Source organism: Syzygium oleosum, unplaced genomic scaffold (assembly GCF_021117445.2).
Source record: "Syzygium oleosum isolate NSW1041296 unplaced genomic scaffold, Sole_v2.1 Sole_v2.15, whole genome shotgun sequence".
Taxonomy (NCBI): Eukaryota; Viridiplantae; Streptophyta; class Magnoliopsida; order Myrtales; family Myrtaceae; genus Syzygium; species Syzygium oleosum.
The window spans coordinates 5,428,775-5,444,632 of NW_026607499.1; the positions used below are offsets into that span (position 1 = coordinate 5,428,775).

Here is a 15,858-nt window from a genome sequence, read left to right on the forward strand (position 1 = left end):
AATCAGCTACGGGATTAGGGAGGTTCTGGTGGAGCTCACTGTGCATCCGGCACGGGCGCTAACAGCCCCTCCATGGAGGTGCTTGATCGGCGAAAAGAGATTCATCGTCCTTGCCATTGCCATTGCCATGTGCTCTCGCTTTCTGGTCAACGTTTGTCACTTTCTCATCTCATGTGCTGATATCTATCTACGGGGCTAGCCCCTTTAAGCTAGCCAATGAAGCTCGAGAGGCCCAAAGTGGCCCCCTATCGACCAATTTTCTTTTTGAATCATGGCACGCCACGTCGTACACGACAATAACGCCAACAAAAGCGATTTTGTCCTTTAGTGTCAAAAAACGTGGAATTATTCTTTGCAAATTGTCGATGTTAGTGGATTGGAAGGCGATTGTGTGAGCAAGCGAGGGAGAAAACCTTCTCTTTTGGATAAGTGGGCTACCCTCTACTGATTAGCCATGGGATAGACTTCGGTGAACTACAGAGAAAGATGGAAGAAGTGAGAAGAAAAACCATGAAAAGGAGAGGACTATCAAGCTCAGGAATTGCGGGTTCGTGAAAGCAACTGAACTCTTTCTCTCTCGCTGTGTGTATGTGAAAGGTTTAAAAAATTTAGAGATAATGACATAAATGGTTCATGAACTTCGTCTAACGTGCAATGTGATTCCTGAATTTTAAATTTATTTAATGCGGTACCTGAACTTTAGCCAAATGTACAATGTGATCCATGAACTAATAATTTGTTCAGTATGGTCCATAGACTTTTAGTACATGTTCAATTTAGTTCCTAGACTTTATGAAAATTGAGCATTTTCATACAGTCTAAGAACTAAATTGAACATGTACCAAAAATTAAAAGTTCAGGGATAACATTGGGTTAGAGTTCTTGAATTACATTGAATAAATTTAAAGTTCAAGGTTCACGTTGTACTTTAGATTAAAGTTCAGGGACCGTTCCTGTCTATTATTAGAAAATTAAAGGTTATTCGTTAATTGGGCCACTAATCCTCGGTGTGTGTGCTCTTTTATTTGGAGATTTTTCTAGTCCTTGCCAAGAGGGACCGCTCTTAACAAAGGTCGCAATCTCAAGGACCTACAACGCGACAAGGCTACAGCTGTGATGGTGACCCCACTTCTATTCCCACCAACGTTCTACAATTCTCTCTTTCTTATACTTATCTTTTTCTTTTTTTCTTTCTTTTTTCTTTTTTTTTTTTCTTGCTTCCGATCATACTTGATTTCATAATTCGTGCTCCACTAACTCTCGCGGATACATGGAAATAATTTCATCTATGCACATCACCACCATTATATAGTTACTAACGCTACTCGGAATTAGATTGTTTATGACTCATTCGCCGGGTTTCAATTTAGATATTTTGACCGCTCGACCAATTTTTCGAGAGCTTCTTCACCGAAAAAATTAAAGGTCATGGAAAATTTTATGAACGATTTAGATATTCGTGTATTTCGATTAGATTTTAGATGTTTAGCATATGAGAAGTGAAAAGCCGTACATTTCACAAAACGAAAAACAGAAACGGAAAATTGAAAAGTAAAAATCCACTCCAAACTTATGATAGATCCGCTCGTTTTGAATAAACAACGAAGTAGACATTGCAGTCCAATGATGGGTTGGGGCTAATGCAATTCAAAAGAAAATGATTTAATTGACAAAACTCATGCTAAACTTCACGCCAAGATAAGCAAAGCTGGTTAGCTTTGTCGCAACATCTTTGCAAAAGAAAGAGGCTCAACCCAACCCTTCAAAATACCAATCAAATTTGGGGCATGGGCTTGGTAAGATGTTCTTTTTCTGAATTAGGAGAGAAATTGCAGCAAAAAGAACAAGGCTAGCACTCAGAAGTTCTGACTTTAGAGATTAGCTAAAGAGGCTACTAATCCCACAAGGACTAATGTATAGTGAAATCACCTCCACATGTGTGGGAGGACTCATTCGAGAATCGGGAACGATAAGCCGTTCATGGATGTTTTAGTTATTCGGTCACAGCGACGTTGACTCCATACGAACATCTTTTTCTACATAGTGCGCAAAATCGCAGCTCATATCGGGCAGATAAATCTCCGATCTCATAAGTACCCCATGCAATGTCCGCGACACTAACAAAGTAAGAACTCAGAAAATCAGGATGAACAATCCATGCATACATATTCCGTTTACTTAAGAGGACTAAAGATAAAACCAAGTAAACCGTTGCAAATAGCCCTCAAAACGGGGTTGATTGAGAAGCCACTGTTTTTCCCTCGATAGGAATATTATATTGAGCTAAAAAGAGAGAACAAGAGGTTTCAACTTGGAAAATAATTTCGCAATTCATCTGATGAGATCGAGCTTCCTAGTGAGGACACAAGACTTAAATGCCGGACAATCCAATATTAAAACAAAGAAAGATTTCGTGTATACAAAGCAGCAATCCCACGTGAAACAAAAGAAACCTAAAGAAGTAGTTCGAGTGTTTTGCTTAAATCCAACTCCAGTGGACACCCACCACACCATGTCTTCATCCCCAACAATTCTCAATTTTGTCACTGATGATCTCAAGAAATTGTGCTCCAACATTGGTCCCACCGTCCCTTGGATACAGCGAGGCGATTTTCAATTTAGCCAATTTAAACCTCCGTTCTTTTAAAACATCTTGATGAAAAAACTCTCCTTTTTTTTTCGTGAAATCTAATTTTGACAGTACATTTCGAGTGTGTTGGGAGGCGGTAGCGGACACGGAAACCGAGTTTATGTGCTTGATAATCCTTTGGTCATGAGTTCGAATCCCCCCGCCCCCCCCCCCCCCTCCCGATCTTAGGAAGTCTCAATTCGTTTATGGTGTAGGTCCGGCCCATGCAAGGGACATGCAATAACTCCGGCTTTGTCCCATTGCATTCGGTTGTGCGCCGGTGGTAGGCTCGCTAAAATATGGCAATAACTATGACTCAAACTGAATATTTCAAAACTCCTATATCAAGATAATCTCTTTTTCTTTTTTCATGGAAAAAATAAGAGCCCATATTTTCTAAAAGGGTTAATACCTATTACACCTGTGATAAATTTATCAAAAGCTAATTTTTTGACCACCAAAAACCTAAAATCGGTACACTTGTGACAAATTTACCCTCCGTTGGTTTCCGTTAAATTAGATAAATACCACAAAAAATCACAAACTGCAAACGGAGGGTAAAACCCCAAATTGGTGCACCCGTTAACTGCCAAATGTCGTCGAACTCAGCAATTTGACAATAAAAATTTAACAAATATTAATAAATGATAAATTTATCATATATGTACCAGTTTAGGATTTTTTGTAGTTAAAAAATTAGTTTGGAGTAAATTCGTCACAGACGTTTCATTTTGAGGTTTTTCGTGACATTAATCATTTTTAAAATTCGTCTCGAAGGCTCTCTTAATATTTGATTATCCCGTGAAATATATTAATTCCTTAATGCCGACAGAACCAAAATGAATGAAAAAATAAAAACAAAGAGCACCCCTATTCGTGCCCTAAGAACCTAGCCGTGCGGAGCAATATTCCCACGGGGCCGATTGGACACATGCATGTATCGGATCACCCATTACATCACATCGGACGCAAACGTGACCGCGATCAAACGGTTAACAGGAACCCATCAGACGTCAAGGTCAGCACAAAAGATAAGTACCTTAAATCGAAGGGACCCCACCGCCAATGGCCGCTCGCCACGTCACCCGCTGCGCAGGGTGGGGGGGTTGGGTAGGTGGTCACTGTGTCCAAACAAACTTCTGGTCTGTGTGTCCTGTTTTCCTCCCTATTAATTTAATTTGTTATTTTTCCGGCCCTCCTTTTGTAATTTTTTCCACGCATTTTTTTTATAAAAAAAATTTTGGGTTTTTTTATTTTTTATTTGATTTTTATTTCAAAACACCAAAATGCATGTAGAAAGAGACACCAAACTGTAAAGGCAAATCACCAGCCGAGGGTGGCGGAACAGTGACAGTTCAACCCTCGGCCGACTTTCTTTAATTACAAAAATGTTCTTTGCCCAATAAGATTTATTAAAAAGAAATACAACAAACCCTATTTTGCAACAACAAATTTGGATGCAGAGCGTACCCTAACACAATTGCATGAATTTCTTATCATGATTCCATACCGGGTGGGTATCGCATGCATTTGTCATGTGATTTTCTCATTTACGGTAAGTTTGTTAATGCGTTATTATTACAAAGACGATTAATTAGGCATGTGATTTCCCGTCAGCTAGCGTGTTGAATCCATTATCCGTAAGACTTTCGTCATATTTTCCAGGGAAATTACTTCGCTCACGAATCGTCGTGTAATCAATGACATGAAGGGTCGTGGCCAAACGAAAATATTTATCCATTTGTCTTGAAAAAATGTTACTACATCCGATAGAACTTTTGGATTTTAGACTAACACCTTCTTCTACTATTACATCCTTTAGAATTTTGGAGAAATTCATTGATACTCACTTGCAAGCCCATTGCCTTATTTATTGCCTAGCATCTCAGATAAAATTGTATTACGATGATCGACAAATAAACGTACAGTAAGTTAAGGGTTATAATAGGGAATTTGATTCGCCAAAAACATTGTCATGTAATATACAAACCGAGATATGAAATTCGCCGCTATTTATTATCGATTTCGTTTTTCTATTTCTTCCTTTCACAATGTTTGCCCTCAGAAAACACAAAGAAAAAGACCCGAGCTAGTCGACCGGGCCACAAAATATTTCTATTTATTACAATTTCATTAATGGAGGGTACGAAAAAAAGAAAGAAAGACGGGTCGATTGCACTTACCCGGAAAAATTCATTCAAATTACACGATTTTATGTTGTAAATTATTTTAAAACATTTATATAATAATTAATAAAGTTATGGGGCACGACCCACTTGAAAGAAAAAACAAGAGGAAACTTCCCTAGGCGAATGGTAAAAGGGGCAGTGACCTGCCTGCCTGCCTCCTTCCATTGACAGGAGTGCTTCATTAAGGATGTGTCCCCATCACTGACTTGAACAATTTGCAGCTTTACAAAGAGAGAAGAGAGAGAGAGCAACAAACAATGGATGAAAATAAGAAAAATAATAATAATAATAACAATAATTGAGATTGGCACCAAACAATTATAGAAATTTCTTATTTATTAGGAAAAAAAAACAGGGGAATTTTTATGCATATTATTCTTGAATGCTAGGTTCCTAAGCTTAGTACCTACCGGCCTACTGGCCCTATCATCTGCACAAGCTAAACCTATCTTTGATTTCGATCTACACCATTGTAGACCTCGCTAGATTGCTATGTTTATAAAGAAAGAAAAAGAGTGCTCAGCTTTTGTTTTTTCTTGTTGCATCATGACCAGATTTTGTGTACCAAAAATCCATCAAAGACAATTGGTGCTTAGTGATCCAGAGAGCGCGACTTGTGTCGCTTTTGTATGATTTCAGAAATTAGGGTTTTTGTTTGGTTTAATGCCAGACGCCCAAAATATTTCACGATATAAAAATATAAATATGCGAAATCATCATATATTCTCATTGTAAATTTTGGAAACTTTTAATTTTGAGATTACAAGGGCGGCTGAGTTTGTGGAAAACGGTACATTTATGTATGTTGAATCGATTTGAAGTTGTACGCATTTTAAGCATGCAATGCTAATATAAGAAAAGAGTAATTGTGCATATGGAGAGATAGATCTACCTAATTCATTAAACCCCGATTGAGGTATGAAACTCAGAAAGACTACGTCCTGTACATGCATAAAAAGAAAAGAAAGAAAACCCATCAAACACCCAAGCTAAGTTAGTGTTGACTGTCGATTTAAAAAGGAAAAGTAGAACCATAATACACCAATAAATAACCCCAGATAATATTATATATATCTGGGAAAACAAGGAAAAAGCTAGAAAGCCATCCAATGGTCAGGCAGCAGAACAGCTTTTATCTGTGAGTTTTCTGCTTTCTTTATGTGTACCCCCCTTCCGTTCCTCTTCTTCTCCTTTCGCAATAATGATGATTCCGTAGCCCTCCTCCTCCTTCCTTCTCAAACTACAAACATCAACCCCCCCTCCCTCTCTTCTTCTTCCTGTTCTTCTTCTTGTTCTTCTTCTCTCTCTCTCTCTCTCTCTCCCTCCTGCTGTGGCATATTCTCTCTCTCTCTCTCTCTCTCTCTTCCCTTGTGGAAGCGAAATCTGTGCAAAGCGCAGAGGGTGCTGCAGAAAGTCTTGCATCTCTGATCCCAATATCGTCTCTGCCTCTCTCTCTCTCCTTCCCTCATGCGCACCCTTAACGAGAAAACTGTCTTCTTCTTCTTCTTCTTTTCATCATCGTAATATTCACTGTCTATTCTCAATATACTTCCCCAACCCCCTCTCTCTCTCTCTCTCTGTGGTCCTCTCTCTTTCTTCAAAACCCTCGTCACTCCTCTTCCTTGCCACAAATAAAAAGTACTGACTTTCTTCGCAATACCCTTTAAGGCTTTCAATTCCCCCTATCTTTCTTTCCACTGGTGGCTATATATCCTCCTAATACTTCGACTAAATTCTCTTGTACTCAAGCATACACAACAAGTACCATAGCCCACCAAATGCAAGGGCCCAACTTGGCCATGATGGGGGGCGGCGGCAGCAGCGGCGGGGGCGGGATCGGCGCCGGGCTGAGCGGTGAGGCATCGTTCTTGGGCGATCAGCAGCAGCGCCAGCTCAAGGCGGAGATCGCCAACCACCCGATGTACGAGCAGCTGCTGGCGGCCCACGTGGCATGCCTCCGCGTCGCGACCCCGATCGACCAGCTGCCGCTGATCGACGCGCAGCTCACGCAGTCGCACCACCTCCTGCGCTCCTACGCCGCCTCCTCGGTGCAGCACGGCCGCAACAGCCTCACTCCTCACGACAGGCAAGAGCTTGACAATTTCTTGGTACGTTCTTTTCCCTCCCCCAAGAACAAACCCTTGTAGTTTTTCTCTCTTTCACTTGCGGAAATGAACTCGTAGTAGTCACTAAAATTAGCTTCTCTTGGTTTTGCTTTTGAATCTCTACTTCTTTGAGAGCTTATGGTTGGATCAGGGTTATATTACATCTATGATAATCAAGAAAGTGCTCCCCAGAAAATCCAATATGGAAATATACTACATATATTATCCCTTCATCAGCGTTTCTATTGTATGTGCTCCAGTTTAGTACTTTTTACTAAGAAAAAAATGGGTATCCAATTTGAATTTCCTTGAACAAAATTGGATATTTTTGTGGTAGGCACAATATCTGGTGGTACTATGTAGCTTCAAAGAGCAGCTTCAACAACACGTTAGAGTCCACGCCGTTGAAGCCGTCATGGCCTGTCGTGACATCGAAAACACCCTCCAAGCTCTCACTGGTATCTCTCTCTCTCTCTCTCTCTCTCTCTCTCTCTAGATGATAATTTTCTTTTTTTTCTTTCTTCTTGATTTTGTTCTAGGGTATAATTAAGATGATATTTTTAGAGATGCTGCTTAGATGTACACACCTATCAAGTCGCTTTCAACGGTTGTCTAAAGCACCACGTAATTGGAATTATCGCAAGAGAAGGGCTGGATCGGGCGTTGATGCATGCGCTTTTCAGACAAAACTTTGGTGGGTGAATATGAGGCCACGCCTCTCTCATCAAATCAGCTTCTTAAACTAATCTAAAGAAGAATCACCCATCAGCCCATTAATAATAATAATGATATATAAACCAATCTTTAGTCGTGACTTGTGCTGGTGTTCCTCATCAAGGGGGCATTACTTAACACCTGGTTAATTCAAACAAGATTCTAATCACAAGAAGGTGTGTGTGTGTTCTGGTTCTTTCGTTGGTTGATTGATTCGTTTGTGGACTTTTTTTTTGTTATTTTGATACGTTTGTTCGGTAGGCGGAGGGTTTGAGTGAGCAAGTTGATTATGCAGATATGGTGGTTTTCTTGTGAGTTTGGGGAATTGTTATTAAGAGGAGGTGGGTGTTGTAGGACCGACCTTAAATATCTTTTTTTTAGTGTATAGCTTTTGAATTAGATGGGAGTTTAAGGAGTTGGTTCATGGAGAGTTCGGTGGAGGTTGTACCCCAATCCCCATCACCACCATGCACCAACAACCGATGAGGTTGCACTGGAATAATGTTTGGTCGCTACATTGTTAATCAATTTTCATGGTGATGCTAACTTCCTGTTGAACTCATAGGAGATCATGCGTGGTATATCGTCGTACTTCGTCGGTGGTTGAGAAAGTATTCGCTAAACTCATTTGCCAGATCAAGCAAACTATATATAAAGAAATGACGATATACACACTGGGAACAACATAAAATACGTGTTTCGACGTATTTGCCGCATCATATCCACCGTGATGTGTTGGGAAGTATGCTTGATATATATCATCGGTATGTGGTCTTAGATTGATCTCCAGGTTGTGTTTAGATCTCTAGTTTTCCAACTGAAACTCTCAGCTGGTTGAGTGCTTGTACGGATTATACTAAAGCCATCCTGGTCTCACATAGGCAATTTGTAGAGATTACACGACCTCAAGTACTTAGTATCTGATGATCGAATAGGCAGTTTAATCGCCGTATTTAATTATTTGTTGTAGGCAATGCTTGGTGTAGTCGGTAATGAAATAGTAGTCATGATCTTATAAGGAAGCAAATGCATTTTAAATTGCATACAAGTTAATTAGAGTTTTAGGACAACATGGGAGCATGTGAATGTCAAATGCGAGCTATTGGGAAGAAGAAACGACTTTCAAAATAGAGCATATGTGCTGTGTTTATGAATTGAACACCCATATTTTACATTGATTGTCGTGGTTTTCATGCCACACCTAGTGCTCAATGGAGTGGACTCACTCAACAAGGCATCTTTCTGTAAATTGGAATTATTTCAGGAATGAGTTTGGGCGAAGGGACCGGCACGACGATGTCGGATGATGAGGATGAGTTGCAAATGGATTTCTCGTTGGATCAATCCGGTGCTGATGCTCATGACCTGATGGGATTCGGTCCTCTCCTTCCAACTGAATCAGAAAGGTCTTTGATGGAGAGAGTTCGCCACGAATTGAAGATCGAACTCAAGCAGGTATACAATAGTACTCTTTCAATAAGGAACCGGCTCCACTTATTTCCCTATCTTTGTTTGCTTAGTTCCGATTCCAACAAAGGACATCAGTTTGTTTTCTCTTTTTTATAGTGCACAAACATACTTTGAAATCGTTCACCTTTGCACCCTTTTTAAACCTTTTTTTTTGCCTCAAGAAATAAGGTTTTTTTTTGGCCACTCCTCTTTTATAATTTTATTAAAGTTATATATTAAAAAAAAAAACATACTTTGAAATCCAAATCCAGCTTTTTTTACCAATAGGAACATCATAAACAGTGAAATTGGTGTTGATTGGTCTTTGCAGGGTTTCAGGTCAAGAATTGAGGATGTTAGGGAGGAGATACTACGGAAAAGGAGAGCCGGAAAATTACCTGGCGACACTACTTCTGTGTTGAAAACTTGGTGGCAACAACACTCAAAGTGGCCATACCCAACTGTAAGCAAATGATTTTTTTTTTCCTTTTATTTATCCCTCGAGTTCAAACATGTTATGTTGTTACGCTGTCACGGAATGTTAAGGTTTTAGGACAAACGGTCATCATACATCTTACCACATGTCGGAAACTCAAATGTCGATGTTTCTTCTTAGAATCATCTTGCCAGTTTCTCCTGCTATCGTGTGTTCATGCCTCTCAACCTTGTGTTCGATGCAACTAATCAACGTCATGTCTTTATTTGAAAGGCCCAATTTTAATTGTGAGGCGGTGAATTAACAATTAACATGCTTGATATATATGTTTCTTTCCAGGAAGATGACAAGGCGAAACTCGTGGAGGAGACAGGGTTGCAGCTGAAGCAAATAAACAACTGGTTCATCAACCAACGGAAGCGAAACTGGCACAACAATTCCCAATCTGTCACCTCCTTGAAGTCCAAGCGCAAGAGGTAGGCGCAACGGACCGACATGCTCGTCTTTGTGCCACTAACTGAAACGCGAAACTTATAAATCAGTATTGACTCTGATATAACCTTCTGATCGACTGGGGGTATACGTTATAACTAGAGCTGAGCACTTGTGGTGGTGGATCAAGCAGTGATGGTAATTAGATGATTCATTATGGGGTTAGTGCCTGTAACAAATTATGCAAATTCCTGTAGATTACATACACAAAACCCAGAAAATTGATGTCTTTTTGTTTGGTTAGAAGTGCTTCTGTTGCCTAATCTCTCTTGTATTTAGGCCCAAAACGAACAAGATGTTAATTTGTTTTTCGTTTTGTAAAATTTTGGTTTTTTTGGCGGTGATTCAAGCTGCAATTCTTTTCCTTCTTTTTTTTTTGCCAAAGCATTATCTCTACTGATGCAATGAAACAAACTGGAATGACGGACGACCATTCAACACCTCAGAAGCAACTAGCTTTCTTGAACAAGGTTTCCAAACAAAGTAATCCTTAGCCTTCTGTTCTTCTTTTTAGCAAAATAAAAACACAAGCAAGAACTAGAGGCTTACAAAGCTCTGACTACATCCCGTAATTCCTGGACTCGACCTTATGATTGTGAACGCAAAGAATTCACAATAAAGATAGAAAACATCCCTCATTAGTAACCGCCCTTTCGCGATCCTAATATGGATTTTGGAAAACTGCGCGGTCTAACACTGAATTCTACATGTAAGGTATATGGATTTCATTGATTTTCACGATTACCCGTGAGCAAGGGTGCAACAAAATTCGCGGAATGAGATTAGAAAGCTTGGGTACATGTGAATGTGTTCCTGAAAGTAGCAACAGAATGTTTGGTAAAAAATGCGAGCTTTCAGATCAAGACGTAGAGGTAGAAATGGCATTTACAGATTCTCTCATGGTTCAGTTATTGATTTATAGGTCTGCATCAGTACAAGGATATGGTGGATCTTAATCCTGCGAAGATACCTAATAATTAATTTAAATTAAATCTCGATTATCGGTTTCTTGACGAAGCTTATTGTGCTTAATTCTAATCTCATCTTTTCCCTCAACAAAAACTTAATATACACGACATGATGTGAATCTTCCGTCCCTCAACCAAGTGAGAAAAGGGATTGACCTGGTCTTGCAACTGTGCCCAAAAACGTAAAGCGAGAGACAAGACACGACCGACAGAATACCACGATTGAAAAGCCACATGTTATTCCAGCAGGAATGTGCTAAAACTCTGTCACCGCTTAGTGCAAGTACACACGTTGAGTATCAAGTTTTTTAATGATTAGCTCAAACTTTTAGAATAGTTGAAAAATAACTGCGGAGATGAGACGCTTGAATTGTGTTTTGGCGACAACCCCTTTGGATGCATCAGAGATATAATCTTGTGAAATATTATTAATGCAGGTCAGGTAAAATTTGCATGATCCTGGCTAATCCAATCATTAATGCTAAACCCTTTTCTCACCGGTTCACTTCCATGCAGATGCAATCAGAAGATGATCAATCACCTTCACATTTTTTAGCTGATTATGAGTAGGTCTTTCGTGCGATATGAACCATTTACAATGTTAAACTTGTCGGAACTGCTACGATTTCCCGGCGACGTCCACAGATGGACACTGAAGCACGCGATTTTTGGAAACTCACTTTCTGAATTATTAAACAGAATGCACTTGGAAATTGTAGTTATTCAAATTCGGGTCCTTTTCCATCGTTGAATGATCTAATCTTCACCAGTTCAATCCCTTCAGTACTAATTCTACCGCTATGTTAAACTACTGGGTATCTAGACAAAGACTCGCTATTAACTTATCCTTGGATAATCAGTACTAAGCACATTTTGGACCCTACACTTATATAGCAGTTGATATTCAGAGAGAAAATGTTGGAAAAATAAGGCGTTTCATAGCGTAAATAAAGGGCCACGCCGAGGCGATTGATCGAGATGTCAGAGATATGTAGTTTTACGCTTTAACGACATAACTTAAAGAAACATTAAATTAAAAAAAATAATAATAATGCCAATGACAAAGACAGATCACTTCCAAGTTCCAAACAACTTATTAATGATCAAATCAATACAAATTAAGAAGATACAGATACAAACCAAGAGCCGAGGCTAATTAATCTTGGATTCCCGGCAGCAAGAGGAGCTTGGATGATGGATGCACGCTATAATGCGGAAAAAACCCGAGTAAAATTAATATTGACGCAATACCCCAAAGGTAACTTAAGACACAAGCATCAAGCTCCACCCGTTTTCTGATTCGGCTTGAACACATACTTAATGAGGGCCTCTTTGATGGGCAACAGCTCAGGGAACTCCCGCTTCAGCTTAGTCGTGTCGAGCTCGTTGTTGCTTCTGGGAGCAACGATCACCTTCGCTTGCTCCTCGAGAGTGAAGTTCTTCCAGGTGAAGCTCGGGTCGATGTACTCGCGGTACATCTCGAGTATCTCGTTGTGGCTGACCACTCCGGGGTTCGTGAAGTTCCAGATTCCAGTGAGGTTTCTCTTCGCCATCTCGATGGAGATGGGGAGGAGCTCGTCCAAGATGGTCATCGAGTTGGGGATGTTGACCACTTTCTCGTAGCGGGTGATCTTGGTGATGAAGTTGCGGGGGTTGGACAGGTCGGACGAGATTGGCATCCGGACACGCAGGGTGCAAACATTCTCGTAGTTCTTGAGCAACTCCTCAACCTGATGTTTCACAGAGGAAAAAAAAAAAACATAATAAGAATTCGCTATGACAACCGCTCGCCTTTATCATGCAACTAAACATGCAAAATGCAGGGGCGTCAGGGACATGGCAATAGCAAAAAGAAGGAGCTCTCACACGCAACATGACGCACGCATTATTCATGAACTGCAAACTCAAACAAGACTATACGAGGTACGTTATGAATGGAGATCAGAGGAAGACCACATCAGAGCATCATTCAGTCACTCATCTAGTATTGAGGGGGGAAAAAGCTTCATATGAAAAGCATCAAAGAACCGACTCTCCTCTCTTGGGAGCCAACAACAAACAAAATGGTCTGCAATTTTGAAACAGAACACAGAATCATTTAGGCGATGTACACACATAATGTAGTTGAATGGACTATATTTGGTAGCATCTGAACAGATATGATGTAAAGCATCCTTATGTTATGACGCAAGTATCAGAATGGATCTATCATTAGATACCACTTATTTACAGATGCATTCATCAGATACCGCACTTCACATAACTCAGAGATAGCATGATTAACAAGGCGGAAACTATCACATTACTTATCATAGTTGAGCAGGCATTTGTTTCGTACATCAAGAAGCAAGCGAGGAGATCCAAACAGAGGACATTCGATGCCACGCAACATAGCCTGTACTAACATTAGCTCGTCTCATCTGAAAGCTCGAGAGGGCAAACTGAAGCATAGATCAATTGTCTGAGCGGTTGTTGACCGAAACAAGCACTTCAACAATCGCATTTCCCATCAATGCACCGTATCGGGTCGTAAGTTTCTATCATAAAGCAACAGAATGCTCGAAATTAATTGCAAAATGAACCAAGTGTTCGTGATTTACGATTGAAGGAACAGACAAAAAGAGCATGTTTCTTGAACACCCCACAAAAAGAAATTAGACAAGCCCCTAAATGCAGATCAAGGAACACCAAAGCCAGATCTGAAACAACACTTACGCTCCAAAAGATATGCAATTTATATAACTCACACATAACCAACATAATCACCAAATCACAGACTGAACAACAACAACAACAACAAGAACAACAAGAAGTAGAGAGCACACACACTCACCATTGCCTTGGTCTTGGAATAGAAGGACCCCACGAAGTTGGGGGTATCCTCCTCCTTGAACCCGACGCCGGACCCGAGGAGGTGGCCGGCGTCGTACTCGAAAATGCAGCCGGTGGCGTAGTTGACGACGATCAGGCCCCGCTCGCGGCACACGTCGGCGAGGGTGAGGGTGCCGACGACGTTGGTCCGGACGGTCTCCACCTTGTGGGACTCGCACCAGTCGACGTTGGGGCGGCCGGTGACGCCGGCGGCGTTGAAGACGTGGGTGGGGGCGGCGGCGGCGATGTCGGCCTCGAGGGAGGCGCGGTCCTGGAGGCGGCCGGAGCCGTAGGCGTAGGCGATGGACTGGGACTCGCAGAGGCGGCCCAGGACGCCCCCGATCCAGCCGGTGCGCCCGTAGATCAGGAACTTGAGGGGCCCGCCGCTCGCCGGGCCGCCGTTCGCCGGGAAACCCATGTTCTCCTTCCCCCCCGCCCTTACCGACCCGCCGGAGCGTGGGATTCGAGATGGGATCTCGAAGCAGAGGAGCGTGGGATTTGGAGTGTAGGAAAGAGAGAGAGAGAGAGAGATTTAAGGTGGGAGGGTGAAAATGGCGTTCGTGTAATAATGAGTTGCGGAGGGTTTTTCCTTCTTTTTGTTTTTTCGTTTTTCGTTTTTCGTTTTCTTTTTTTTTGGGGTGGGGATTCGGACAGGGACAGGTGGGTGATGCGTCGACTTATGTTTCGTACTCCGTGACGAAAGGAAGTGGGGGTCGCGATTGAGGGCGGGCAGCCTCACGTCTGCCTACGGTTTGGGTCGTATAAGTGCACGAGTGATATTTAGCGGGAAAATGACGTAAACGGTCCCTGAACTTTGATTTGATATGCAATGTCATTCTTAAATTGTTAATTTGTTCAGTATAATTTTTGAATTTTTTGGTAAATATTCAATCTAATCCCTTAAATTGTATGAAAATATCAAATGCTATTCTTCTATTAATTCAAATTTAGAGACAATATTGAAGATGTAGTTCATGGACTAAATTAAACATATACCAAAAGTTTAGATACCATATTAGATAAATAAAAAATGCAGGGACAACACTGTATATTGGGCTAAAGTTCATAGATCACGTTGAACAAGTCAAAAGTTCGGGGACGACCGCACATTTAGAGAAAATTCAGGTATTATTTGCGTTATTTTCCCTTATTGTATTACTGAAAAAGACGGACAAATTATCAGAATTATAATCCTTTTTTGGGCGTTAACATAACGATCACATATCAGTTACGGAATGTTCGATTTGAGTGAGCTATAACTACTCCGCTCTACTCGCGATCGAAAGATTTGAGGTCGGCAAACCTATTAGCGCAATAGGTTGAAATTTTCTCCTCATGGTTAATGCCGCAACTATATAATGTAACGTGACATGATTGGAGATTTCCTGACGAGGTGAATCGAACTCGTGATCTCGTAAAAAACGGATAATACTTTTGACACTAAACCATTATGAACTGACATTTTCTTGTCTACCATTAATGATGAGTTTTTTTTTTTTTTTTGGTGGGATACTATTAATGATGATTAAGAGACCGCCTTTTTGTCACTGGTCAGTGTTCGCGGCCCGGGGACCACGCTTTACTTAGACTTTTAAGTCCGAATATGAACGATGTGAAGACATGGAATATCATTTACACCATTCTTTAGCGGCTTATTTAGGATTAGCACTTGGCACAAAATAGCGGCATCTACAGATTCATTCACTAACACTATAATAAATTAACCAACGTTCGACTAAATCGATACGGTTGGCCATCTTCGATGAAATCTTACGGGCGTACCTAGTAAAATACCAACCTTATATGGAATTTATCGATCTCCAATAAGATAGTATACTACCAATTTCTTTTAATTTACCAACGCGCCAATAATTGATAAATCACCAACTTTTCTAAATTTTACAAGCATAGTTAGCAACTTACTAATATTGTAATGGACAATTTCGATTTTTGCTTTTTAAGTCTTAATAATTTATTATATTCTTAAAATTCGAACCTCTGCAAG

General features: G+C 40.6%; 2 protein-coding genes across 2 annotated transcripts; one reads left to right on the forward strand and one right to left on the reverse strand.

The window, feature by feature from the left end:
• Nucleotides 1-5,914: 5,914 nt before the first annotated feature.
• LOC115693332 (homeobox protein HD1) lies at nucleotides 5,915-10,358 on the forward strand. The gene is made up of 5 exons (XM_030620311.2): nucleotides 5,915-6,926; nucleotides 7,261-7,381; nucleotides 8,902-9,092; nucleotides 9,418-9,549; nucleotides 9,862-10,358. Exons 1-5 carry the CDS (start codon nucleotides 6,597-6,599, stop codon nucleotides 10,000-10,002), a joined length of 915 nt encoding a protein of 304 aa, XP_030476171.1. The 5' UTR covers nucleotides 5,915-6,596; the 3' UTR covers nucleotides 10,003-10,358.
• A 1,695-nt stretch (nucleotides 10,359-12,053) lies between these two features.
• LOC115693333 (bifunctional dTDP-4-dehydrorhamnose 3,5-epimerase/dTDP-4-dehydrorhamnose reductase) lies at nucleotides 12,054-14,412 on the reverse strand. The gene is made up of 2 exons (XM_030620312.2): nucleotides 13,816-14,412; nucleotides 12,054-12,712 (listed from the first exon to the last, which is right to left on the reverse strand). The coding sequence occupies exons 1-2, from the start codon at nucleotides 14,269-14,271 to the stop codon at nucleotides 12,260-12,262; spliced, it is 909 nt and encodes a 302-aa protein (XP_030476172.1). The 5' UTR covers nucleotides 14,272-14,412; the 3' UTR covers nucleotides 12,054-12,259.
• Between the last annotated feature and the right edge of the window lie 1,446 nt (nucleotides 14,413-15,858).